Genomic DNA, 25,660 nt, shown 5'->3' with positions numbered 1-25,660 from the left:
AAAGGGACAATGTGCATTCTCATGGTGCTATCTGACAATCCAAGAATGTTGTTATTTTTCTGTGCCTCCAGAATGATTAGTCCCACAGCCCAAATAATTGGCTCAGAACAAAACCCTGGATGTGAACCTAAGGAAAGATGGCAGATTTCCAATTCAGTGTCTGCATTTGAATGAACACTAAAACAAAAATGTAAAACGATAAGTAAGGGATAATAACACTGAGTAAAATGTGTACTATAGTATATAATGAAATATTTTCAATGTATATGTTCCTTGCAAAAAACAACAACAACATTTCAATTTTGTCACAGCTGGTTTTAATATACAGTTATTGAATGGCCGTCAATGTGGAAAAATATCCTTTTAGGCCCAGATGGTGTAGTTACGCAATCTACCAGCATATGACTTATTAAAAAGGGGGTCCCCAAAAAAGGTTCATGAGTTTTCATAAGTTTTGAATATATGTATGTTAGTTGTAACAGAAATCGGGTTTCCTTTCAGCAGTTTCAGATTATTTATATTGTGCTCCGCATGACTGATGTGTGATTTTGCATAAATAAGCTGCTAAATTGTTAGGGCAGTGAAGTTAGGGATCACACTGCTTTTTGAAATCAAATGTTGTATGGTTTCTCAAGAGTGAGTCAGTTTAGGGTTGAAGTCTTAACAAGCCTGAAACTACTTGATCTACTAAATCCATTGATTTTGGAGAAAATAAAATAGTTTGAATAATTAAAAGGCTTGAACAGTCACTTAATATTTACTAATTATAAGACCACTAGTGTACCAACATCCATTGCATTAACAGTTCAGCTCCTTAATGCACCTAATACTAATGCTCTGTGGATAAAATGAAAGATGCTATTTAATTTGATTTATTCCTCTTCGGGTTAAGATATTTCTTGTAGGCTCAACCACCTTCACCTTTCAAAACCTTGTGAGAGCAGATGGACATTGTGGCGCTACATTTCCCTCTGTTGGTGTTGAAATGTCACTACATATGTGAGTGTGTTTACTACAGAGTTTTCTGTTTTCTTTGGCTAGGCATCACAGCTTATGTCTGACTGTTTTCCTTTCACCTGTTCGACAGAGGATTCTGTCACCAGCCCTTCAGTATATAAACCCTTTTCGCTTAACTAATGGTTTGGGATCATTGATTTTTTTTTTTTTTTTTTTTTTTTTTTTTTGCTTTGATCAAAAATAAAGTAAAACAGTAATATTGTGCAATAATATTATAATTTACAATGAATGTTTTTTATGCCATCACATTTTTAATACCGATGTTGAAAACAATGAAGCTTAATATTTGTTTAAAAACCCTCATATATTTTTCGTCATTTATTGATTAATAAAAAGTTCAAAAGAACAGATTTGATTCAAAATAAATTTTTTTGTAACCTTATAAATATCACTTTTGATCCATTTAATGCATCAGTGTTACATGAAAGTATTCGTTTCCTTATTTCTTTTTTAAAAACCCTGTTTTAACATGAATAAGAAATGTTTCTTATACTGATTTCCTAAGGATCATGTGAAAATTCCTCTTATAAAACAGCAACTTCCAAACTCACTGTATATCACACCCTTCACAAATGCAGTTGCTTGGATCTGTTCAGACATCCTCACATCCTCTGATGTTTGACACATGTCCTGCAACATCTGCTGTCTTCAGCTGTTATAAGCCTTTAACCCCCTCCTGAGTTCCTCACCCTCTCATTTGGTCAAACTGTTTGGCGTGTCATTCCTCACCCATCAGTAATTGACATGAATTCAGCCAACATCCTGGAGCAGTTTACACCTTCCACAACTGTTGTTAAGAATCCCAGCGTCCTGTAGACTTTTTTTCTTTCATTTTATCTTTTGTATCAGACATCAGTCCAGTGAAAATGTCATAAAATGTGCAACATTTGAGTGATAGTCATAAAGCTGAGATTTCATGATCCAACATTTGTTTAAAAAAGTATTGTGGGAATATATTGTGGTTATGCCATGGTATTTAAAAAATAAATAAAAATAACTTTTCTATTTGAATATATTTAAAAAATGTAATTTATTCCTGTGATTTTAAAGCTGATTTTTCAGCGTCATTACTCCAGTCACACGATCCTTCAGAAATCATTGTAATATTCTGATTTGCTGCTCAAAAAGCATTCATTATTATTATTATGTTGAAAACAGCTGAGTAGAATTTTTTTTAGTTTTCTTTGATAAAAAGAATGTTCAGAAAAACAGCATTTTTTTCTGAAATAGAAATCATTTGTAACATTATATATGTCTATATCATAACTTTTGATCAATTTAAAGCATCCATGCTAAATAAAAGTATTAGTTTCTATAATTTCTTTCCCACCAAATAATAATATTAATTATATACTAACTCTAAGCTTTTGAATGGTTTAGTGTATAATACTACAAAAGCTTTTTATTTAAGATAAATGCTGATCGTTGGGTCTTTCTATTCCTGAAAAAATGTACTCAACTGCTTTAAATATTAATTGTAAAAATTATTTTAAAAAATGTTTCTTGAACAGCAAATCAGCATATTAGAATGATTTCTGGAGGATCATGTGACACTGAAGACTGTACTGAGTAATGATGCTGAAAATTTAGCTTTGATCCCAGGAATAAATTTCATTTTAAAATATATTCATATAGAAAGCAGTTATTTTAAATAGTAAAAATATTTCACAATATTACTGCTTTTGCTGTATTTCGGATCAAGTAAATGCAGGCTTGGTGAGCAAAAGAGTATTTTTTTTTAAATTAAAAAATCTTTTGACTGGTAGTGTACTTCAAAAAGAATTGTAAAGGTTATAAAAGCAGCAGTTTGAGTGCAAAGTTTTAGTTTAGTCCTTGAGACTAATCAAAAAAGAAATACATCGGATACTTTAAAGATTTAAAAAAAATTGACATACAAAATCAATCGGTTGTGCTTAATGCACCAAAGCCTTCAAATTTAAACCCATCTGTTTTAAATTTAGTACATTTCGTGATTATTTATCATGCGGTTGCACAGTGTGTTTGATATTATGAAAGGCCCCAAAGCATCTGTTCCAAAAATCTGCGCAAGATAAATATTGCGCCTCATGTTTTTAACAAACTTTATCATTTTTCCCCTAAGGTATATCGGTATACATAAGAAAGCGTTTTGGAAACTGTCGACATGTATCAGAGTTTTTTGTGAATCAGTGGGGCTCGTCAAAAACCAAAGCCACCCAAATATAGCAACTACACAACTGGCGCTAATAGGACAAACCCGGCGAACGAGGAGCCGCGAGCACTGGGTCCGCGTCGACCGGCCCCCGACAGTTCGGCCAATCACAGAGCGCAGCTATGCGTGAGTGGCAGCGCAATAGACCAATCACAAGCACAAACGCTAAGATGGGCGGGACGTGGAGTGGAGAGGGGTGGGGATTTCGGGGTCATTCACAGTCTTGCTGCTCCACTCTGACGGCGTGTGTTGGAGGGGAAGGGTGAAGTAGCGCAGCACTACAGTCTTATAAAAGAACAAACGTCCTAATCAACAGCGTTTTCAGATATAGTAGAGAGGATTCTCACGAAAAACACACCGACATATGCAGGAACCGTGAGTTCAAGTGCTAGAAGGTGTCGGTGACCGTTGATTAGCGGCTGCGCTAGCTGTTGTGCTAACACCTCGTTTACATCCACCGTCATCAGACAGCATCACTCCAGCTCCAGACTTGCCACAAACGGCACTCCTGCGAGCTTCTCTCACGCTCTAGACAGCCGTTATTGAGTTATTGACTTGTCCCGCTGGAAAGGGTGTCGGAGCTGAACCCCTCCCTGTGGCTCCTGTGCTCCCCCGTCACCTTTGCCCCCTCTCCCACCCGAAACACTGGACACACACAAGCGGCCGGAGAACGGCGAGAGGCCCGTGAAGCTGGGGGTGGTACCGGACTCGCACGCTGTCGGAGCGCCTAAAGAGAGGCACAGCCGTGGGGACGCGCCGACGAACATGGACGGGTTGGCGGTGGAGGTGCGCGGCTCCAACGGGGCCTTCTACAAGGTAACTTCATTTAAAAAATAACAGTATTAAACCATAAAGGTCTAGCGTGCGCATGCACGAACGGCTCAGGACAGCTGAGTTGTGATGCAGTGATGTGTATCACTTTCAAAGAGGCCCGAGACGTAAGGACGCTCTGTTGTTTTGGACCTGCTCGCTAGTCGTCGGCCTGTTTGGGGAGATTATCATTTTTTATTTCTTAGCTGGTAAACAGTAAAACCACCGAATTTAGCAGGTTAGCTAATGAGACTGTTGACAAGAATATTTTAAAATCTAATGAGCTGCCCTACCTAGGCAGCATATCTGGCTTTCATAAGAAGATGGGCAGCTCACTTTGTTTTGAGACGCATGATGGGACACTCCATCAGTGCTTGAAAGAATAGTTAGGCCAAAAATGAAATTTGTCATCTTTTATCATCCTCATGTTGTTCCAAATCCTTCCTGTTAGGACTGTCAGTGTTATTTACTTTTTATTGCATCCTTTCCAGACAATGAAAGTCAATGGTGTCTGACATTGTCATTCTTTCTAAATGACGACTCAATCATGTGAACTACCCCTTTGAGGGTTGTAAGTTTGTTTTAAGTTTATTAAAGTGTCAGGCTTGTATTGTGTTTTTTATGTGCATATGGGAAATGTGGTGCCACTGGTTGTGTATTCACAAGCCTGTCCTCTTTGTTTGGTCAGCTTGAGTTTAGGTTAGACTGTGGGAAACCACTCAGTCTGGCTTTTGTGATGAAAAAACATGACAGTGTTTGTGAACAGAGTTTAGCATCAACTAAATGCTCTGTTTGGACCAAACATTCGCTTCTGAACTGCTGTTGCCTATGAAGGTGAATTTGTTCTGATTGAGTTCAGTCCCAGGTGATGGATCAACCACATGGCTTTTAAATGTTGGAGCATGATCAAGCTACAGCCGCAAAGTCACTCAAATGTGTTTCATAAAGAGCAACAAATATGTTTCACGTTTAATCCAACTCTGTAGAGATGTGAACTCCTCTGCAAGAAAATTCAACACATGCCAAAAGTCTTTTCTTTCCTCTTTTAGAATAAAATTGGGCATATTATGTTATAAATTCAGGGTTTTTATTTAGGGATGTGCTATTTTGCAGTAAGGTGACAGTGACGGCTGTTTCAAGCTGTAAAACTCTGAGGGACCAAAGCAGGTGGGAGAGGAACAGGTGATCTCTTTGCTGACACCCAACACTTTACAACCCCCACCAATACTATTACTACCAATCTCCTCTCTGGTTTTATCCTTTGCCCTCATTACTTTTTTCCTTCCATGACCCCTCGCCGTAATGTTATGTAAAAGATGAATTATTGCCATTTTAGACTGTTCTGTGTTTTTCCAAGTCTGTATTAACTGTTTAACACACAATCCTGACCAGGAGTGTCAGGGTTTGAGGATTTGAGGTGCCCTTGAGAAGTGCAACATGTTTCCAAAGACTTGATTTTGTAGGTTATGAGTGGATGAAATCTTTATAATGTTTCCAAAATTTTGGACAAGAAGTAGTATTGTAGGGCAAAGTCTGCCTCACTATTCAGATTAGTAATCAGTGTAACCGATGTGTCAATTCTTAAGTTTTTATATTCGGTCCCACCTTGAAAATGAATGGATGTTTTATAAAACCTATTTATAATTCTAAAATCTGTAAGTCTTCGGGGTTTCTACAAGGTTCCCCATCTGGGGCAATGAATGGAGGACGCACATGGCCAAGAGTCTCTGTCATAGATAAGTTATTTGCCACTCATCCTGTTGGGTCCTGCACGTCTGTAGTGTCACATTCCAAAAATCACCACACTAACGTAAGACTCTGTGCCTCTCCTGGGCATATCCGTCAGCAGACATATAGGAGTATGTGACTTCATCTAGTATGTTGGAATGATTCCAATACAGAACAGTCTATATTAAAAGCCTGCCCAGTTGCTTTCAGGCTCTTTTGCTGACTTGTAATTTAAAGTAACATATTTTTTAATAGCTCATAGCTTTTTTTTGCACATTTACATTTGCTTCTTAGTTTTAAAGGTTCAGTAACTTGCCCTATAGACATATATGGATTTGGCAACCGTGTGGATTTGGCAACCGTGGTAGTGCAGATTCATGCATTACATGGTTGTATGTATATTCATGTGTCTTGTGATTCTAAAATAGGCATGCATATGCACTTGTGCTAGTTTTCCTAAAACCAGCCTGTCTCTTTCAAGCAGGTTAGGTACTGGCACTCATTCTGTCTAATTTTCTCTCTTTCTCTCTCGCCTTAGTCTCTCCGTCCCATATTAGGCATTGTCTGTATGTAGCTTAGCTATGATGGGGGTGGCGACTGGAGTAATCATTTTATGGCAGCTCTGATAGATTTGTGGAGGAAGGAGGAGTGATGGATGAGGAACAGATTTTGAGGAGGGGACTTTGGGTGCCTCCCCCCTACTGCCCAATTATGTCTCACATTCACTGGAACATAGTACACCTGTGACGTGCTTGTGCCCATGTTTGTGGCATGTATATCCATGTTACTTTGTCTTTGTTTAATAAACTTAATGTGTAAAAGCACATGCTTTTGTATAACCTTTGCAGTTCGCACAGATTTTGTTAGCAATGTATCTCCCTCAACAACAGATGCTATCTTAGTTCCGTGTAAAACACTTACGCTGAACATATTGTCTCTTCTTTTTTTAGGGTTTCATCAAGGATGTACATGAAGACTCCCTCACAATAGTCTTTGAAAACAAGTAAGTTGGCCGAACGTTTCCTGGCTATTTCCTAAAGCCTCTGCCTGTTTGACAAGGTTTTGCTTGTGATGAGTTCACACTCTGCCACCTACACAACCAACAAAAATATAAGGTTAGCCAAGAAGAGAAGAGTTTTACCCTGTTAAAATGCAGTATGTATATCTCTAGGGTCTTTAACAGGGTATTTTAATGGTACTGCAGTCGGACTTTTGGTTTTGTTGACTTTATATAATCTCTGACACATTGTATGCATATATAAAAATATATATATATATATATATATATATATATATATATATATATATGTGTGTGTGTGTGTGTGTGTGTGCACACACATACATACATACAGGCATATGTATATGAGGGCTGTTTGCGAAGTATCCAGCCATGTAATATGAAAAATTAACTTTTTCGAAGAAGATACAAGAAACATTGTACACAGGACAGTGACGCCTCAGTTCCCTTGAAAGGTGATTTTAGTTTTGGGAAAACACGGAAGTCGCAGGGTGCCAAAGTTGGGCTGTGGGGGGCTGGGTGATTTGATGTTTTGGCAAAAAACTTTGTCCGTTTTCGTCGTATTGCATCTCTCATCTTGTATTTTTCATATCACACGGCTGGATACTTTCTGGACAGTCCTCATATAAAATTTAAAAATATATATTTAATTGTTATACATATGAATTAAACATACACAATACAATAAGTAGTTCAATACTTTACTAATTCAGCAAGGATGCATTTAATGCATCAAAAGTGACAGTAAAACATTTTTTATGTTCCAAAAGATCTCCATATCAAATAAATGCTCATGGATTTGCCATCACAAGAATGAATGACATTTTTAAATACATTATAATAGAAAGCATTTTTTAATTGTAGTATTATTCACAATATTGCTTTTTACTGTATTTTGATCAAATAAATGCAGCTTTAAGTATAGAAGTTTTTTTTTTTTTTTTTTTTTTTTTTTTTAGAAGTTTTGAATGGTGTGTAATATGTAGGGATGCACAATATTATCAGACTGATATACCGATAATGGATTTAAATGTAAATATTGGCATCTGCCTGACAAAATGAAAAATTATGCCGATATGTCTTGCCGATAAGAGGAATAACTCGCGCGTGCTCAGGCTGTGCTAGTGGTTAGATCAGCCAGCAGTATGGCTCATTCTTGAAGCAAAGTTTTGTCTGAATGATGATTAGATTTTGGATCACTGTATTTAATCTGAGAATGCACATACAGAATGACGTTTTCGGTGTATGATAGAGTAAACCGTAATAGCACGTGGTGTGGCAGCAGCCTCCCTCTGGTCCTTATATGCCCGTTCAGCAAGGAGTTTGAATTTTAATTAATAAAATGAAATTAAAAACATAAATAACATTTAGACTGTGTTTCTGATGAAATAAAGCAGTAACTGATGTCATAAAATCGTGAGTATGTTTTGATTTGGAGGTCAGAAGCTAGAGCTTACATGAATAAAAAAAAAAGAAATTTATAAAAATTTGTAATTTAATAATTTTATATATACAGATTTATTGTTATGTGTAATGTTACTTTTTTAAAACAAATTATGAGCTCTTAAAGATTTTCAGAATTTTTACAACTCTTAAAATAAGTCTTAAAATAAAATGTTAAGGTTGCCACTGCATTTAAAAAAAAATGCAGTGATTGATATATAGTTTATTTGTAGTTATTGTCAAAGCTTCAATGTACTATAATTTATAAAAGAACTTTATTTAATTCTAACAAATGAAAAATAATTTTCTTATTTCCTCACAGGAGAGACTTAATATCAGTATAATATCAGCAGCAATGTCAGATATCGGCAAAAATCCAATATTGTGCATCCCTAATAATATGTATATGTATTTCAGAAAGAAAGAAATGTAGATGTATTCATTATTTTATTAAATACATGATGTGAACATGTGCAAGTAAATTATTCTGTACATGTACTTAAATACTATAGAGATATTATAGGTAATTCTCAAAATGCAGCACTTTTTTAACGTGTGGGGTTTTTCTTTTGTAAGGTGGGCTTATCTGATTGTCTTCATCTCACGATCAGCATGTTTTCTTTAAAGCTTAAGTGATAGATTGCTTCCACTTTTCCTTTAGCCATGTGCTCTACCTCGTCTCTCTCAGCACCTGTGCTAACTCTCTCGGGCAGCTGTCAGACAGCTCTTTATAGTTCTCCTGTCCCCCTCCTTCCCTCTTATTTCCCCCTCCATGTCTCCCTACTCCTCCCATCCTTATCTCAGTTTTTTTCCTTCTCTCACTCCCCGTTGAGATCCATAAATAGTCTGGTGAGGTATGCAGGCAGGGGAGTACAGGACAGTGGCCCTGCCATTCTTGGGATGGTTCTGCTGACCCATGGACAATCACGAGAGCTATCATCTCTCTTAGACCATGTGCTCATGATTTTGTTAGATTTGTGTATAGTAGTGAGTAGTAGTGTATAGTAGTGAGGTTTATAGCTGGGTGAATAAACTAGTGGGTTTTTTTTTTTTTTTTTTTTTTTTTTTGTAGTGATTTATTCAAGATTGATGATTTGCTCATTTCAGGAGATCCACAGTGACCCTTCATATCTCAGTGTTGACACTCCTCCTCTTTACTAAATTAACACTGACATCTGTCAGAGTAAATGGGTTTGTAAGGCCAGTGAGCCCATGGTTTTTGGAGGTGGGGTGTCTAGTTATACCTGTCCTGTCGTTGGAAAGCTGACTGACAACTGTGTGTCTATGTGTGTGGCTTCTTTCTACAAGCTGGCAACCAGAGAGACAGCTGCCGTTCAGTGACGTGAGGTTGCCGCCCCCGGCCGATTACCACAAGGACATTTGTGAGGGAGATGAGGTGGAGGTAGGGATACATTCACTCTGAAACACCCGGAGAACTCCTCAAATCATCACCCTGAAAAAAGGCCCCCACATATGAATCATCACTGGAGAAATAGCCCTTTGAAATGCTTGGCTTTCAAAACATATCAGAGACTCATCTTGCACCACTTGCCATAGCGCTAAACATGGGTCGTTCTTTAAAGGCACAATATGTACGATTTTTGTGATTAAAATATCCAAAAACCATTAGAACTGTATATATTTTGCTGACTTGTGTAGTTACTTTATCTAAAAGTTTCGAAGAATGTTTAAATCCAGAGAAATCAGCTATTTTAAATGGTGTAACGGACTGTCTCGCCTTTCAATAATATCATACGCCCTCTGTTTTCCAGTTTTATTTTGTAGAAGACATGAGCACAGAGTAGCATTATAACAGAACTGTCAACACACTCAAATGTACCTAGTATGATAAAACAGCACTGTTTTACCTCACATACGCATGACCAGAAGAAGCGCAAGCGGTCGACTGTGGCATAATAAAATCTCTGCTGCTTTCGAGCCGTGTATCGCACTCGTCCTTCATGAGAAATCACACCAGCAGCCTTGTTTCACTTCCACAGCTTTCAGGCCCACCCTGCTTCATAATACACTGACCTTAATAAGTCTTTAAAGGAGAAGTTCAGTTCCAGAGCAAACATTTACACAGATAATGTACTCACCCCCTTGTCATCCAAGATGTTCATGCCTTTCTTTCTTCAGTCGTAAAGAAACGTTACAGGAATTATCTCCATATAGTGGACTTCTATGGTGTCTGTGAGTTTGAACTTCCAAAATTTAGTTTAAACACAGCTTCAAAGTGCTCTAAACTATCCCAGGCAAGGAAAAAGGGTCTTATCTAGCAAAACGTTCATTTTCTCAAAAAAAAAAAAAAAAAACAATTATATAATTTTAAACCTCAAAAGTTCATCTAGTCTAGCTCTGCCATGCGCAGATACTCTGTGCCATACTCTGTGTGCAGTCTTGTTGAAGACAGTTGAATGGTATGGGTATGTCGAAAAACTCCCATCTTATTTTCTCCTCCAATTTCAAAATTTTCCTAGAAGTATTAATTATTAATTAAGTATTTAATCATTAGTTTTAGCCAGTATTTTAAGGCTGGTGCAACTATAGTTTCTTTGAAATAAATAAATGTTCTTTAAATTTCAGCAAATCTGTAAAAGTCCTATTTGCTCTCATTAAAAGATAGTTCAACAAAAAATGAAAATTACTCCATAATTTACTCAGCCTCAATCCATCCCAGGTGTATATGGCTTTCTTCTTTCAGACGAATACAGTTGGAGTTATATTAATGTCCTCGCTCTTCCAAGCTTTATAATGGCAGTTAATGGGTGTTAAGAATTTGAAGTCCAATAAAGCACATCCATCAATCATAAAAGTGGTCCACATTGCTCCTAGGGTTTAATAAAGGCCTTCTGAAGTGAATCGATGCGTTTAAGAAAAATATCCACATTTAAAACTTAATAAACTGTGGAATCTATAGCTTCCACTAACTGTCATGTGCTCACGAGAAAGTGGCGTTCCAGCAGATGACGTAGGACGCAAACATAGCGTAAGCTCTGGTGAGAAGTGACAAACGTGGAAGCACAGAGGGGAGACCAAAACAAAACACTTGTCATGAATTTGAAGTACAAAACAAGGTTTTGTGAAGTAAAATGTTACATCAATTCGCTTCAGAAGGCCTTTATTAACCCCTCAGAGCCATGTGGAGTATTTTTATGACGGATAGATGCACTATCTTGGACTTCAAAGGCTTTTGATATAACTCCGAAGAAGAAGGTCATATATTATTGCTTGAGGGTGAGTAAATCATGGGGTAATTTTAATTTTTGGGTGAACTATCCCTTTAAATCTTACATATTATGCATTCTACTCTCCTGGTTTTGGCATTTTCCAGTCGACCTCTAGATACAAACAGACCTGGCACATTCGTGTTTGTTTTTCTATACTATACCACACTCCATTTATGGTACAAAGAAGGGTACTGATTCATTTCTTGCTTTCTGTTGAACACACATAGACTGGCCATTTCTTTCAGTGCTTCCTTATACAGTCACCTGACCTGGTCTTTTTTCGTGCAGGTTTACTCCAGAGCCAACGAGCAGGAGCCCTGCGGCTGGTGGTTGGCGAGGGTGAGGATGATGAAGGGAGAGGTAAGTCAGGTCCAGGTGTGTAAGCGACCACTGCGCACATGTTTGATCAGATGTGGGTTATGGGGATTTCATTTCAAGGGTTCTGTCTCTTATTATTCCCTCACTTGGCCTCTGAAGTTGAGTCCAAAGTGAATATATGAATATTGATTGAGGGTGTCTCAGGTCTTTTTGGGACCCGTCGCTCCAGTAGGCCTTTAACACACACATCTGCAGCACTGACCCAGTTACCCATAAACACTAGAGTGATCTCATTTATTGAGTCAGACTAAACCCCCTGGTGATCTAATAGCAGATCGCCTTAAGCTCTAGAATATGCATTCAGTATGCATGAGCAAGATAAACAACCGCAAAATGTAGGTCCGTTTTCAGACATCTGGGATCCTCTATATGGGTCCCAGGCATCAGCGTTCGTATGCTGTCATTGCCAGAAAAATATTTTGGGCTTTTTCCCTTTGCTTTAGTAGTCATTCCAAAGATTTTATTTTATTTATTTATTTTTATATTATTTTTTATTTTATTGCATTTTATTTATTGATTTATCTTTTATTTATTTATTTTTCATTTTTATTTTATTTTATTTTAATCTGAGGGAGAAATCTAAATTATTTCTTGCAATAATCGACATGCCACAGAGCTTTACTTGTATTGAACCTGGAACATTATTGTAAGGTTATAGTAAAATGCTAACATTTACAGTGTTGCTTATTTCATTTATATTAATGCACAAATAGTTTATTAACACTGCTAAAACTCCTCAGAGCTCATGTCTGTTGTCTGCTGTTTCCTGGCAAGGTCCCGTTCAAACCTGCCTCCGCACACATTTTGGCTAATTAGGTTAAGGTAGCATGGGCTGACAGGCAGAACTCTCATAATGTTATATACAGCACTGGGGATCTGTCTTCTCCCTCTTGCACACTTTCATTCTGATACTGGGGCACTCGAATAATAGGACAAATTTAGACTTGACTTTTGACTGCATTCTAGGTCACTGAGTGTAGTCGTGTGTTACCGCTGATATGAGATGTGGCCACTCTGTGTTATAGGGTTTGTTTTAAGTCGGGAGGGGGACTGTTCTCAGATTATCTTCAATTGATTTTCTTCCCCACTGCTTTAACTGTTACAGGCAGCAGATACTTAATGTTGGCTTAATGCTTCTGTCTGCAAGATGGCTTCAGTCACACACTGAGCGTGTGCTGTACTGACGCGTCTCATCACAGTAACTAATTACTGGCATTTTGAGCTAGTGGTCTAGCACAACAAAACCGTCTTTGAGCAGCTTCAGTCTGTTTGCTGTGTCTTTAAAGTGGTGAGGCTGTGAAAGAGGCCATTGTGACTGGTGTAATAAACAGTCAGCTGGTCATTACCACAAAATAAACCCAGCACGAGCCCGAATCAAAGCTGACTGTACATTTATCCTGCTTATTACATGGCTACTTGCCAAATTAGTGGACATAAAATTGGTCTGAGGCTAAACGGTCAGATATACATCTTGGCAGTCATTATACAAAAATATTTGATGCAAGAATGCTGTGTTTGTACAATAAAGATTCCCGAGAGTAATAATCAGTATACTAATCTAGTTTAACTATCTAAACTATTAACAAAGTTCAGCATGCAATCATTGTTTTGTTTTATGTGTGTGGTGGGAATTGTGATGTATTTTGTATTTATTTATTTATTTATTTTTTCTCCGTTCAGTTCTATGTGATTGAATACGCAGCCTGCGACGCCACATACAATGAAATCGTCACGTCGGAACGAATCCGGCCAGTCAATCCCAACAGCCCCTCCTCTGAAAACTCCTTTTACAAAGTCCCCATTGCTGTACCTGAGGATCTCAGAGAAATGTAAGTCATACATACAGTCCACATTTTGTATTTTTGGTGTAAATTTATCTAAGTTGTTTTTAGCTAACCAAATTAAGCCAGTGTCAACCTCAGCTAACTGTATGTTGTTAATAATAATATAATAATAATTGTAGGAAATATCATACAACCAAGATATTTTTCGCCCATGTTTTTATTTCTAAATTTCTGTTGTGCAGCATATGATTCGACAAAAAATAAAAATGCAGTGTTTTGTAAAAAGATTGATTCAAATGTATAAGTTCATTTATAAAGTTAATTCATTTTCGTAGACACCATTTTTTAAATGAAATAAATATAAAATAGATAACACTGAATTTTGGGAAAATAAAGCTGTTTTCATGGACCCTTAAAAGGAAGCTTAATCTTTGGAGTTTAATTGTGAACGAACAAGTTATGTTTAATTATGTTTTACATCTTTGGAATAACTGATTGTATTTTTGAAGAATGAAATGTATGCTCTTTTCTGACTGATGCAGCTGTTTGACTGAAAACATCCACAAAGACTTCAGGAAAGCAATTGGAGCCAACTGCATCTTCTACAACACCTTTACACACCAACTTATTGTCCTGGTCAGTGGTTAATTCTATTTACTCTCTCGTTATGATGCTGACATACAGATTGCGCCTGAACGTGTCTCTCTGTTTCTCTTCAGTCCACAAATGAGTGCACGGTGAAGCGAGCAGGCCTACTAAGTGACATGCACTTCCGGAGTATTCGCACCAAACTGATGTTGATGTCCCGTAACGAAGAGGCCACTAAACACTTAGAGGTACACAAATACACAATGTTTTTTTGTTGTTGTTGTTGTTGTTGTTGTTTTTGTTTTGCTACTTGCAAAATAACTTAACTAGTCTTAACAGAGAATGTAAACATTTGAAGACATAATAGCTAGTTTGATATTATTAACAGAAATGGTAGCTCCCCCTTGTGTCAGTTGTAGACTTCATCGACAGCCATATAAAAGGATACATTTAGTAAAATATTTTTTAGTGAATTTTGAGAAAATATTGTGGAAAAATCATTAACATCTCCTTTGCTGACAGTTAATTATATCATGTATAATTTTACATTGCCTACCATGATCTGTATCAGGCATAAAATCATATCAGTCAGCTTAAAGGGATAAGTCACCCAAAAATGAAAATTATCTCATGATTTACTTACCCTCGTGTCATCGTAGATTTATAACTTACTACTTTCAGATTTCCTCTTTCAAGCTTTATAAGGTCAGAATGGAGGTCAAGATTTTGAAGCAAAATAAAGTGCGTCCATCCATCATAAAAAGTACTTCACATGGCTCCGGGGGGTTAATAAAGGTCTTATTTATTGAACTGATGCATTTTTGGAAGGAAAAAAAATCCATATTTAAAAAGTGAAGTTCCAGCAGATGATGAATGCGGAAGCACAGACGAGAGAGTAAAACAAAACACCGGTCATGAATTAGAAGTACAAAATGAGGCCAAGAGGAAACTGGTTTTCCTTTGTGTAAACAAAGCTTGGTTCTCACCAGAACTTTAGTTACGCCTACATTCTACATCAACTGCTGGAACGCCACTCGTGAACTAATGTATGATAGTTAGTGAAAGCTAACTGTACAAATGCATTGATTCGCTTCAGAAGGCCTTTATTAGCTGTCTGAAGCACTTTTTATGATGGATGGATGCACTTTATTGGACTTCAAAATCTCAACAGCCATTCACTGCAATTATAAAGCTGGGAAGAGCCATATTTTAAATTAACTCCGGGTGTATTCATCTGAAAGAAGAAAGCCATATACACCTAGGATGGCTTTAGTGTGAGTAAATCATGGAGTAATTTTCATTTTTGGGTGAACTAACCCATTAACTTGATTTCCTTCATCTACAGCATTTTGCCGCAAATACATATTTACTTACCCAAATAAATGCTGATAAGCCATCTGTGCTTTCTCATTTGGGCAGAACAGATTTATTTGCCCTGAGGTTCCACATTCATGGAATGAATTCCTCTGCTTTTCAGACTTCGTTATACTGTTGTTTGTTAGTGCAATTCTGTTTCTGTTGCTTTTTTTTTTTTTTTTTTTTTTTTTTTTTTTTGTAACTTGTCATTATACGCATGTTCCTGTAAAAGAGATTCTGGTTATGCTGGATCCCCCTGTGGTTTAATTAAGCGGAAAACCAGCTCAACATTTGTGTGTTTCTGTGTGTGCCACAGACGAGTAAACAGCTGGCGTCTGCGTATCAGGAGGAAGTGAGGGTGCGTGAAGATCTAATGGGTCTGGCCATTGGTTCTCACGGCGCCAACATCCAGCAAGCCCGCAAAGTTCCCGGCGTCACTGCCATTGAGCTGGAAGAAGAGAGCTGCACATTCAGAATCTATGGAGAGGTGTTTATCTTTGTTCATCTTGTGTGATTTTATAAAGATGCATATAAAGTGATTGACCGTCACAGCAGTGATTTTGACGGGTTGTTCTTTCTGACTCAAGACCCCAGAGGCTGTGAAGCAGGCCAGGACGTATCTGGAGTTTAAGGAGGATTCCTTCCAGGTTCCAAGGAACCTTGTAGGTGAGTTGGTTTTCTGCTTATTTGTCACATTTCGTTTGGGCGTCCGAATGCTGTTCATTTGTGGACAGACATTAGCTAAGCATAAATTCTGAAAATCTGCCAAAACCGATGTGTTCTTTCTCTCTCTCTTTCACAACAGGCAAAGTCATTGGTAAAAACGGCAAAATTATCCAGGAAATAGTTGACAAATCGGGCGTGGTTCGAGTCCGGATCGAAGGGGACAATGATAAAAAGCTGCCCAGGGAGGAGGTAGGCAGGCAGGGGGCTGGCAGAGACAACACTGTCAGCAGCCAAGAGGTGAATGAGCCGCCCACCTGATACAACAAACCCCTCACTGTTAAAGCTAAATAAAACCTCACTGAGGAAAACAACACAATATTACTAACAAGCTGCTTATTTTCATGCATTTTGAGCATTTTTAATCGTTTGATATCTGAAGTAGCTTCTGATTTTACTAACATCACGAATGCTATTCCTCCTTTTTCTTTGTTATGCAGGGTATGGTTCCCTTTATCTTTGTTGGAACCAAAGAGAACATCAGTAACGCCCAGGCCTTGCTCGAATACCATGTGGCCTACCTTCAGGTTAGTGACTAGGCATAAAGGGTGTTCAGCCTCTGAACTAGAAATTCCCTGTTTGTTCTGTCATTGTTCAACACTCAAAATTGTGCAAATGTTAAAAGGTTATACAACAATCTATTGAATTTGTTGTACCATACTAAAGCTGAGCTTTTGAAATGAACGGTCAGCTGATCACCTCCTTCATGAAAGCTGTTGGTCGAATTTAACCACCAACTGATGCTAAAAATACCCCCATTGGGGGTAGATTTGGTGGGGGAGGGGGCAAAGTGTGGATTACATGCTATCTACCCAGGCGCCTCTCAAAATAGCTGTTTCCCCGTCCAGCTCTACCACATTGCCCTCCTCCATCAGCGCTTAGCTGCTGTTTCAAACCAGCAGCTGTCACATTCTGATTTGACACCTTTACACGCATTTACAGACATGTTGCATCTAGTGAAAACCCACCTCAATAAATGCTGTCTGTACAGATAATCCTGCTTGAGAGATACCACAAAGAAGCACAGCTCTCAAAGCCAATCATTTAGTCAGCCTCCTCAATATTTATTAAGTGGTTTGCTTTGTGTGTAATAAACAAAATAGCAGTAAAAATTCAGTTGTTTTCCCCTTTTGCACTTAAAGAAAACCAATAATTTTATTATAATTCTGAAACTTTCTTATCTTATGTTATTTATTATATTGTGGTTAGATATTAAAAGTATATATATATTTTTTCCTATTTTTCCCCAGTAAATTTATGTTACATATTGTATCTGCAAAAGCAGTAATATTGTGAAATATTTTTACTATTTAAAATAACTGCTTTCTATTTAATGTTTCTACTTAATATTTTATATCTGTAAAAAGTAATTTATTCCTGTGATCACAGCTACATTTTCAGCATCATTACTCCAGACTTCAGTGTCACATGATCTTTCAGAAATCATTCTAATATGCTGATTTTTCAGAATTCTTTTATGAATAGAAAAATCCAAAGATCAGCATTTATCTGAAATTTAAAAAAACTAACAACTTTGTAACGTTATACATTATACCAAGGGTGGGGGAGTAAATTACAGAAATTAATACTGTTATTTATCATAGATGCTTTCAACTGATATTTTTTTTCTATATTTTTGTTTTCTGAAACTGCATATATTTTAACAGCAATGCGTGACAGCATTTTCTCATTGATTGACAGGAGGTGGAGCAGTTGCGTCTCGAGCGCCTACAGATCGATGAGCAGCTCCGTCAGATTGGGGTGGGATACCGCGCACCCCCCAGCCGCTCTGGTTCAGGGGTCGCTGGTGAGCGTGAACGGGGTTACCTTACAGACGAGAGCACCAACTCCCTGCAGACCACACGCACCTATGGAGGAAGAGGACGTGGACGCAAATCTAACAATGCGTATTCTGGCTATGGTGAGATACAACTCCCATGATGCTCATGTTTTGGACTTTCTGTCAATACATTTAATTTATATAAATATAAATATAAATATAAATATAAATATAAATATAAATATAATGATAAATAAAATTTCATGATGTATAAAATTTCATGATGTATAATATTTCAGGTACAGCAGGGTTAAGGCACACCTGGGTGAAAGGCACGTTTGCTATTAGCCACTAGATGGCGCAAAAACCCACCTTGGCACTTGTCTAAACGTCTATGTTACAGCGCAGAGTCATTTCTTCTCTTGAGCTAATATTTAATTTTTTTTTTTTTTTTTTTTTTTTTTTTTTTTTTTAAGATGTTATGAATTGCTTATTTTGAAGTATTATCTTTGAATATAATGTAGACTTTGCTGAAGTATTTGCATTACTACCTTTTGCTGTCTTATATGGTCAAAAAGTTTGTTTTTTTTTTAACAAAACAAAATACTTTAATGATTTCTTGTCAAAATGTGTTTCTGCAGCAATAGTCAATAAAAATATATTTTTCTGCATTCATACACTGTAGAAGCAGTAAAAACACATTTTTCATAAGGTGTGCCCCAAGGTACACTTTATAGCATTTATATTGTTATTTGTGAATGCCAACTTGATATCCATCCTACAACATTTTCATGAAATAAATCCTTTGATAATTGGGACCCATTGACCCTAAATGGCTTCAAATAATAATAATGCTGTCACATCCTGCTTTTAATGCAGTTGTTGGAAGTAAATATAAAAACAGATTATTATGTTTATTAACTGAATGTGTTTCACATTTAACTGTGACTGTAACAAATGTCTTCTTGCAGGAACAAACTCTGAAATGTCAAATGCATCAGAGACCGAAGAAACAGGGGAGCGGGAGCCCAGGCCAAAAGGTGTTGGAGGCGATGACAGGGGTTCCAAGCGTGGAGGTCGTGGCCGTGGCTCCAGCACTGGCAGGGGCCGGGGAGGACCAGGGCCCCGAAACACCAACACTATCAGCTCAGGTACATACTGATTGTAATTAATAAAAACTACATAAAAAAGTCTTCATTCACACTCCAAACACTGTAAAAAAATGCAAATGCGTATTTTCCAGTTTATTAAACCTTCTGGGTCTCAAATACTAAAAAACTAAGTTCCATTAAGGTTTTTATAATAATTCACTTTGTCATTTGTAAATAAACAAAAAATTGATTAAAAAAAAATAATAATTACCTCAACGACAGTAATTGTTGTTTCAGTTGCTGTGGCAAGACTTTTTCTATTAGCAAAATAAGACAGCATTGCATGAACCAATACAATTTTTTTTTTCTCTAAAAAAAAAAATGTCTTTACTGAGAAACTAAAAAACTATTGTTGAAAGAACTCAGAAGTCTTTCTGCATCAAGTTGCCTTACTTTTTTAGGTTTTCTCAACTATTTATTTTTTACAGCAAACCCTAAATGCTCAATTCCATTTTTGCTTAGATCTGATTTTGTTTTTTGTTTTTTTTGTATAGCTGTTCACGTTTTTGTTTTAAATATCAGATTTCCAGTGTGAACGGATCATGGTTCTGAACTGACTCGCATAGGCAAAAGAACAATATGAACAGGGTTGCCAGGTTTTCCCAACAAAATCTGCTCAATTGTTTCTCGAATCTAGTTCAACCCACGGAGTTGAAAAACAACCCAGTTCCCACCCTACAGTGATAAAGTAGCCAAATTCTGCTTAAAAACTGTGGACTTGGCTACACTGAAAAGTCCACTTTCAGAACAAAAATCTTGTCTTCCGAGATGTTCATGTCTTTCTTTCTTCAGCCATAAAGAAATTGTTTTTTGAGGGAAAACATTTCAGGATTTTCCTCCATATAATGGACTGCTATGGTGCCCCAATTTTGAACTTGCAAAATGCAATTTAAATGCGGCTTCAAATGATCCCAAATGCAGTTGTAAATGATCCCAGTTGAGGAAGAAGGGTCTTATCTAGTGAAATGATCGGTTATTTTCATAAAAATAATACAATTTCTATACTTTTTAATGTCAAATGCTTGTCTTGTCTCACTCTCCCTGAACTGTTTTTGTTCCGTTTCATGACAGTTAGGGTATGTTGAAAAATTCCCATCTCATGTTCTCCCTCAACTTCTAAATCGTCTTATATCGTTGTTTTACCTTTTTTGTTAAGGGTGTTTGATCTTCTTTGCATGTCCACTTTGTATGGACTGGGTCGGTACTTTTGCAGCGACGTAGGAAGTTTTGAAGTTGAGGAAGAAAATACGAGTTTTTCGAAATACCCTCACTGTCTTGAGGCAGAATACACAGAGTTCAGGGAGAGCAAGACGAGCATTTGAGATTAAAAAGTACTTAAATTGTTTTTTTTTTTTTTTTTTTTTTAATATAAAAAAACGATCCGATCGTTTTGCTAGATAAGACCCTTCTTCCTCCTTTGGGATCATTTACGACCGCATTTGGGATCGTTTGAAGACATATTTGAACTGCATTTTGGGAGTTCAACATCAGGGCACCATATCAGTCCATTATATGGAGAAAAATCCTGAAATGTTTCCCTCAAGAAATATAATTTTTTTTTATGGCTGAAGAAAAAAGACATGAACATCTTGGATGACAAGGGGGTGAGTACATTATCTGTAAATTTTTGTTCTGGAAGTGGACTTCTCCTTTAAAAACTAATATTTTTAGTGAATTTTTAACACTTGGTAGCCTAAGCATGCAAACTCCTGTTTATCATCATCTGTGTGTTTATGTATGTTCCAGTGCTCCGAGATCCAGACAGTAACCCGTACTCTCTGCTGGAGGGAGAAGGTGAACTAGGCGGTGATACAGATGCTAGCGAGAGCATGGGCGGCACTGACCGCAGGAGACGTTCACGTCGTCGCCGTAATGACCAGGAGCCCAGCCTTATGGATGCAGCCGCTAACGAATCAGACGGTCAGGCAGCTGCCAGTGAGAACGGACTGGGTATGACAAATTTCCAAGGTTTTTTTGATACCTCTGAATGATTAAGAACATTTGAGTTCACATGTTTTTGTAGAGCTGTTTTAAAACTTTTTATCAGCTTCCTTGTAATTCATTTACAAAACAAATGACAGTCAGTGACGTCAAGGGTGTGCAATGCGACAGAAGTTTCTGTGCGTCTCGCTTCATTTGTTGTCTTGTGGTTATTCACCGGTGTGGTGACCAACACTTTATATTTTTAGCTGCATATCACTTCACTAGTTCTTTCCAAACCGCAGGAAAGAATTAGTGGTAAGGTGATATGCAGTTAATGTGGTCAAGTGGCCTAGTTCTGCTTTGTTTGAGACTAGTAAGATTTCTTTTAAATGTTTTTGAAAGAACTCTCTTTAATGCTCAGCAAAGCTACATTTAAGTAAAAGTAAAAACAGCAATGCTATGAAATACTACAGTTTGAAATAATTGTTTTCTGTTTTAATATATTTTAAAATGTAATTTATATGTGTGATTCAAAGCTGAATTTTCAACAGCCATTACTCCAGTCTTGAGTGTCACATGATCCTTCAGAAATCATTATAATTTGGTGCTCAAGAAACAATTGTTTGCTTAATTTTTGTGGGAATTGTGATCTTTTTTTTGATTAAATAGTAAGTTGAAAAGAACATTTACTTTAAATAATCTTTTATAACATTATTTCTTTTGATCAATTTAACAGATCATTACATTTAATCAGTTTAAGGCAAGTATTCATTTAAACCTACTGGCCCCAAGCTTTTGAACTTTTGAACCCTCAATGAGCTAAAATTGTCAAGAAAAAAGAAAATGTCACATTACACATGTACAGCAGAACCTTTGATTGGGTTTTAAGCAAAAAGTTACATTTGTACATCTGTATATTTGAAGAGAGCTTTATCAGAAAAGACTAGGAAGATTAGGAAAGCCTTGGTCTTGGTCATAAAAGTTCATCAAAGGAAATTTGCTTGATGCGAATTTCGTAGAACAGCCTCAGAAGGTAAAGTGAAAATAAATTGGTCCCATTGCATCTTATGCTCTCTTTGTCTTCCCTCATTTCTCACAGAAGAGGAGGGCAGGCCCCAGCGCCGCAATAGAAGCCGCCGCCGCCGTAACAGAGGCAATCGTCCTGAGGGAAGCTCCACCAGCCGTGACAGACAGCCGAGTAAGAGAGTGGGAAAGGGTTAAATTGTAGGAGCAAAACTGAGAGAGTTTGAAATGTCAAACTGTAAATTTGTTAATTTTAAGGCCTCTTTGTTATTCAGCTTTACACTGTGTGCATAATTATTAGGCATGTTGATAATCTGGTCATATTTTTTTTACCAAGCACATTTTACCAATTCCACACCACAACAATCTTAATAACTAGTATTAATTTTGTATTTAATAATTTGTAAGTGATATATAACTGTCCGTGAAGGCTGGAAGTGAAAAACTCCTTATATTCAGGTGTGCATAATTATTAGGCATGTTTTCTTTTACAGATAAAATGAGCATTACAAGAATTTGCAAAGTTAAGGATTGACCATTGGACAGCGAAATGCTTGTTGAGTCTGCATGGTCAGAAAAAACAGGTGGAGAAGAAAAGATGCATGTTAACTGCAAAAGAATTAGGAATTAAGGTGAAGAATAACAAGCTGACGTGTTGTGAAATACATGAAGACAGTTTTTTTTTTTTTTTTTTTTTTTAGGCTTTATAGACAGATAAGTTGAGAGTGACTCTTGAAGGACAAGCATCACATCCTCTTGTACTTCTGATTCAAGAATTTATCTTCCAAAATCTGGCAGTAAGTTTTGGGGGTTCATTTTAGTCCATCTCTGCAAGTCAGACTTTTCAGGATAGGAGACTAAACATGAACTCCCAAAATGTACTGCCAGATTTTAGAAGATAAATTCTTGAATCAGAGGTACTAGAGAATGTAATGCTTGTCCTTCAAGAGTCACTCTCAACTTATCTGTCTATAAAGCCTATAAAAAAAATAACTGTCATGTATTTCACAACACGTCAGCTTGTTATTCTTATTAAGTCAGGGGCATTTTTTAGGATTTTTTACCAAGCAAAGTCTCTGAGAACCTGACACATTGCACTTCTGAAGACTCCAGGTAGGTTTTAGTTCTGGAAAATGGTGGCGCTGGAGACTAAATGGTTCCTGATGGTGTCACACCTAATTCTTCACCTTAATTCCTAATTCTTTTGCAGTTAACATGGATCTTTTCTTCTCCACCTGTTTTTGTAAATGACCATGCAGACTCAACAAGCATTTCATTGTCCAATGGTCAAGCCTTTGAACTTTGCAAATTCTTGTAATGCATTAGTATTGCATTCTTCTCATGGGCATTTAATAATTTGGACTTTTCAGTCTGGGTTAAATATCTTTTTTGGCTCATTTTATCTGTAAAAGAAAACATGCCTAATAATCCTGCACACCTGAATATAAGGAGTTTTTCACTTCCAGCCTTCACGGACAGTTATATATCACTTACAAATGATTAAATACAAAATTAATAGTAGTTATTAAGATTGTTGTGGTGTGGAATTGGTAAAATGTGCTTGGTAAAAAAAAATATGACCAGATTATCAACATGCCTAATAATTATGCACACAGTGTAGTAGAGAGTGATGGGAACTTATTGTTGCTGACCAGATTCATTGCAAAAAAAAAAAAAAATAATAATTAATGTTAATTGTAAATGGTGATATTTGCAGATTTGGTTGGCTTTTTTGTGACGTTAGTGTCACAGTCATGGCCTACAGAAGGTGTAAAGTATAAATGCGACCCAAAGAGCTGTTTTCATGCTGTAGGTTATAGGCTTAGTCCACTTGTTTGATCACTTGCTGCTTTTTTCCCCCCTCAACCTGACTGCTGTTGCTCTCTCTGTTGATATAGTTACTGTTGCTGACTTCATCTCTCGTGCCGATTCCCAGAGCAGACAGAATCTCCCAGGGAAGAAGGAGGTGACACCGCACACGTCCCATCCCAAGGTCTGCAAATACTACAACACAAAACACACCCCTCAGATTAAGATTTTAATATTTTTACATGCATATATGAATCTATATTTGTTTTTATTATTTCTATTTATTCATTTTTATATACACTGCCATTTAAAAGTTTGGGATAAGTAAGACATTTAATTTTTTTTTTTTTTTTTTTTTTTTTTTTTTTTTTTTAAGAAGTCTCTTATGCTAATTAAGGCTGCATTTATTTGATCAAAAAAGTAAAAAAAAAAATACAGAAAAAAAATAAAATTGTGAAATGTTATTACAGTATAAAATAAAGGTTTCTGTGTTAACATACTTTCAAATATAATTTATTCCTGTGATACAAAGCTGAATTTTCATCAGCCATTATTCCAGTCTTCATTGTCACATAATCCTTCAGAAATCATTCTATTGTGCTGATTCGTTATTAGAATTATCTGTTTTATCACTTCACTTCAGTACTTCACTTTTGGTGACAGTTGTGCTGCCAAATATTTTTTTGGAACCTGTAATACTTTTTTTTCAGGATTCTTTAATAAATAAAACATTTTTAAAGAACAGCATTTATTCAAAATAATCTGTTCTAACAATACAAGTCTTTACTATCACTTTTTAACTTTTTTTTTTCATCAAAGAATCCTGAAAAAAAAAAAAAAAAAATAGTAGTACAGGTTCCAAAAAATATTAAGTAACAACTGTTTTAAGCACTAATAATAAATCAGCATATTAGAATGATTTCTGAAGGATCATGTGACACTGATACTGGAGTAGTGATGCTGAAATCATTCAGCTTTGATCACAGGAATAAATTAGATTATAATGTATATTAAAATAGAAAAACTTTTTTTACCTTATAAAAATTTCACAATATTTTTTTTTCCTGTGTTTTCAGTTAAATAAAAGCATTGAGCATAAGAAACTACTTTTAAAAAAAAACATTAAAAATCTTACTGATATACTGTGTATATAATTTATTATTATTATAATTATTATTAGTGAGGGGGAAAAAGCTTCCAGCTTGTAGAAGTGCACAATTTGGCCAAAAGATTTCTATATGAGACTGAAATTTAAAAATATTTGTATTTACACACATTTTGAATTTATATAAAATAATAATAATAATAACATATTCAATATAAAACAGTAAGAAAAATATAACTTTCTTTTACAGTACAACATGCATTGCATATACAGTTGCAATTGAAATGATTCAACCCCCTTGACCTGCTAGACATTTTGCTGCGGAGAACAAAATTGTGAAAACAATTCAACAGAGGCTTCAGTACACTATTAGACAAAGTTTATTAATACACATTTGAGTAATACCGAGAATGTAAGTTGATGAATAATGGTAAGAAAAATCAAATTGGCTCAACGTTCATGTTCAAAATTATTCAACCCCCAAAAGTAAAATATGGTGCAGAATCTATTATTCTTTAAAACCACCAAGACAAGCGTTTGAGATCTAAAAGTATTTAAATTGTATTTTTTTAAAATGAAAATAAGCGATCGTTACGCTATATA

At 36.4% G+C, this 25,660-nt stretch overlaps 1 protein-coding gene across 2 annotated transcripts in view; it reads left to right on the top strand.

Annotated features, from left to right (window-relative positions):
• The first annotated feature begins 3,425 nt into the window (after positions 1-3,425).
• fxr2 (FMR1 autosomal homolog 2) overlaps positions 3,426-25,660 on the top strand; it is a 102,464-nt gene continuing 80,229 nt past the window's right edge. The window contains exons 1-16 of one of the 2 annotated variants that reach the window (XM_051113975.1): positions 3,426-4,024; positions 6,697-6,749; positions 9,516-9,609; positions 11,726-11,797; positions 13,496-13,644; positions 14,142-14,235; positions 14,319-14,435; positions 15,860-16,030; positions 16,131-16,209; positions 16,349-16,458; positions 16,707-16,793; positions 17,968-18,187; positions 19,018-19,197; positions 20,944-21,147; positions 22,220-22,318; positions 24,042-24,136. In XM_051113975.1, coding sequence (XP_050969932.1) covers positions 3,974-4,024; positions 6,697-6,749; positions 9,516-9,609; positions 11,726-11,797; positions 13,496-13,644; positions 14,142-14,235; positions 14,319-14,435; positions 15,860-16,030; positions 16,131-16,209; positions 16,349-16,458; positions 16,707-16,793; positions 17,968-18,187; positions 19,018-19,197; positions 20,944-21,147; positions 22,220-22,318; positions 24,042-24,136 — 1,875 coding nt within the window. In that variant the 5' untranslated portion in view covers positions 3,426-3,973. Of the gene's footprint in view, positions 4,025-6,696; positions 6,750-9,515; positions 9,610-11,725; positions 11,798-13,495; positions 13,645-14,141; positions 14,236-14,318; positions 14,436-15,859; positions 16,031-16,130; positions 16,210-16,348; positions 16,507-16,706; positions 16,794-17,967; positions 18,188-19,017; positions 19,198-20,943; positions 21,148-22,219; positions 22,319-24,041; positions 24,137-25,660 lie in introns of both variants that reach the window. The other variant, XM_051113973.1, reaches the window with a different exon arrangement.

Source organism: Labeo rohita, chromosome 7, assembly GCF_022985175.1.
Source record: "Labeo rohita strain BAU-BD-2019 chromosome 7, IGBB_LRoh.1.0, whole genome shotgun sequence".
Taxonomy (NCBI): Eukaryota; Metazoa; Chordata; class Actinopteri; order Cypriniformes; family Cyprinidae; genus Labeo; species Labeo rohita.
This window is presented reverse-complemented; position numbering and strand designations above follow the sequence as displayed.